This window comes from Aegilops tauschii, chromosome 7 (genome assembly GCF_002575655.3).
Source record: "Aegilops tauschii subsp. strangulata cultivar AL8/78 chromosome 7, Aet v6.0, whole genome shotgun sequence".
Classification (NCBI taxonomy): domain Eukaryota; kingdom Viridiplantae; phylum Streptophyta; class Magnoliopsida; order Poales; family Poaceae; genus Aegilops; species Aegilops tauschii.
The window spans coordinates 47,741,182-47,743,525 of record NC_053041.3 but is presented as its reverse complement, the minus strand read 5'-3'; the positions used below and the strand labels follow the sequence as shown (position 1 = coordinate 47,743,525).

At 47.6% G+C, this 2,344-nt stretch overlaps 1 protein-coding gene across 1 annotated transcript; it reads left to right on the top strand.

The window, feature by feature from the left end:
- Positions 1-492: 492 nt before the first annotated feature.
- On the top strand, positions 493-993 carry LOC109767541 (protein STRICTOSIDINE SYNTHASE-LIKE 10-like). Its single transcript, XM_020326298.1, has one exon. It carries the CDS (start codon positions 493-495, stop codon positions 991-993), a length of 501 nt encoding a protein of 166 aa, XP_020181887.1.
- Positions 994-2,344: the final 1,351 nt, after the last annotated feature.

The following is a 2,344-nucleotide window of genomic DNA, read 5'->3' as shown; positions in this document are numbered from 1 at the left end:
GGAACGGTGGCTCCGAAATTGGTTCGTTGGCTCATCTGGTGCGCGGCCTCGGGGATGGTGTGTATGTGTTCTTTATAAGCCCGAGTGGCGGCTCCGGGTCATGTTATAGGGTGTCAGCTCTGGTCGCTTGGGAGGCTGACTCGTCGGCTCGATTGGTACGTAGTCTCGCTGAGTTGTATCCGTTTTGACCAGTTTTTCTTATTAACCGGTCAATTCTCTTCTTCTGTATGAAAATGAAAAGACAGAGCTTGTGCCGGTTGCTTGAAAAAAAAGAACACGTACGTACGTCGTCTTTAACGATTTCTCATGGCGCGCGTACGTGTAGAGATGAGCTAGTATCTGTTTTCCTTGTACCCGGCCGGATTCGGTTGCCGATTGGACTCCGACTCAATTGCCTCCGTCCGACAGGAAAGGTGAGGCCTGACAGGAAAGGTGGCTACTGGGTGGCCCGACAGGAAAGATGAGCTAGTATCTGTTTTCCTTTTGAGCACGATGAACTACGACAGGTCAGAACACGAGATGGTCACCAAGACGGGGGACTCCACGGGCCGCCTCATGATGTACGATCCACGAACATCGGACGCCAGTGTGCTCCAACCAAGGATGACATACCCGAACGGTGTCGCGCTCAGCGTTGACCGCACGCACCTCGTGGTCGCATCTACTGGCCCGTGTAAGCTGCTGAGGCACTGGATCAAAGGGGTCGACGCGGGCAAGTCCGAGCCTTTTGCCGACCTGCCGGGTTACCCAGATAACGTGAGGCCTGACAGGAAAGGTGGCTACTGGGTGGCATTGCATCGTGAGAGAAATGAGTTGCCCTTTGGTCGTGATAGCCATCTTCTTGCTGTGAGGGTCGCTGCTGATGGGAAGATAGTCGAGGAGATGAGAGGACCAAAGAAAGTTAGGCCAACCGCGATCATGGAAAGAGATGACGGCAAACTCTACTTGGGCTCGGTGGAGCTTCCTTATGTCGGTGTAGTAAAAAGGAAGTAGAGAAGTAGAGTATAGTCGATATAGGATGGATTTAGTTTCTTATTATTTTTGCGGCTAAATGTAATCCTCCAGTTTCTTTTTGTATCACGCAAACTATTGTAATCCATATTTCAAGAGACCTTTTACAGTACATCTAAGATACACTTCTTCTTCGGTACAACCTCCCTAAACACATCGACGGTGGAGATTTGTTTATACCCCTTCATAATAAAGGATGGTTTTTTTTATCCGCCAGCGTGTATACAACACCCAACCCCGCCGGTCAGGGCCGGGCCCAATGGTGATCGCCGTAGTAAGCGCGTCCCTTCACTGGAAGTAAAAATTGAAAAGAAAGTAGAGAAGTAGTAAAAAGGAAGTAGAGAAGTAGAGTATAGTCGATATAGGATGGATTTAGTTTCTTATTATTTTTGCGGCTAAATGTAATCCTCCAGTTTCTTTTTGTATCACGCAAACTATTGTAATCCATATTTCAAGAGACCTTTTACAGTACATCTAAGATACACTTCTTCTTCGGTACAACCTCCCTAAACACATCGACGGTGGAGATTTGTTTATACCCCTTCATAATAAAGGATGGTTTTTTTTATCCGCCAGCGTGTATACGACACCCAACCCCGCCGGTCTGGGCCGGGCCCAATGGTGATCGCCGTAGTAAGCGTGTCCCTTCACTGGAAGTAAAAATTGAAAAGAAACCCAGATAACGTGAGGCCTGACAGGAAAGGTGGCTACTGGGTGGCATTGCATCGTGAGAGAAATGAGTTGCCCTTTGGTCGTGATAGCCATCTTCTTGCTGTGAGGGTCGCTGCTGATGGGAAGATAGTCGAGGAGATGAGAGGACCAAAGAAAGTTAGGCCAACCGAGATCATGGAAAGAGATGACGGCAAACTCTACTTGGGCTCGGTGGAGCTTCCTTATGTCGGTGTAGTAAAAAGGAAGTAGAGAAGTAGAGTATAGTCGATATAGGATGGATTTAGTTTCTTATTATTTTTGCGGCTAAATATAATCCTCCAGTTTCTTTTTGTATCACGCAAACTATTGTAATCCATATTTCAAGAGACCTTTTACAGTACATCTAAGATACACTTCTTCTTCGGTACAACCTCCCTAAACACATCGACGGTGGAGATTTGTTTATACCCCTTCATAATAAAGGATGGTTTTTTTTATCCGCCAGCGTGTATACGACACCCAACCCCGCCGGTCTGGGCCGGGCCCAATGGTGATCGCCGTAGTAAGCGTGTCCCTTCACTGGAAGTAAAAATTGAAAAGAAACCCAAAACAACTAAAGCTACCACGATTCGAGCCGCAGACCTCTTGCTACAAGCGTGAGTGGCTCACCAGTTGACCCGGC

Excerpts from the sequence above, each read along its gene's own strand:
- LOC109767541 (XM_020326298.1), top strand. The coding sequence starts at position 493 with ATGAACTACGACAGGTCAGAACACGAGATGGTCACCAAGACGGGGGAC.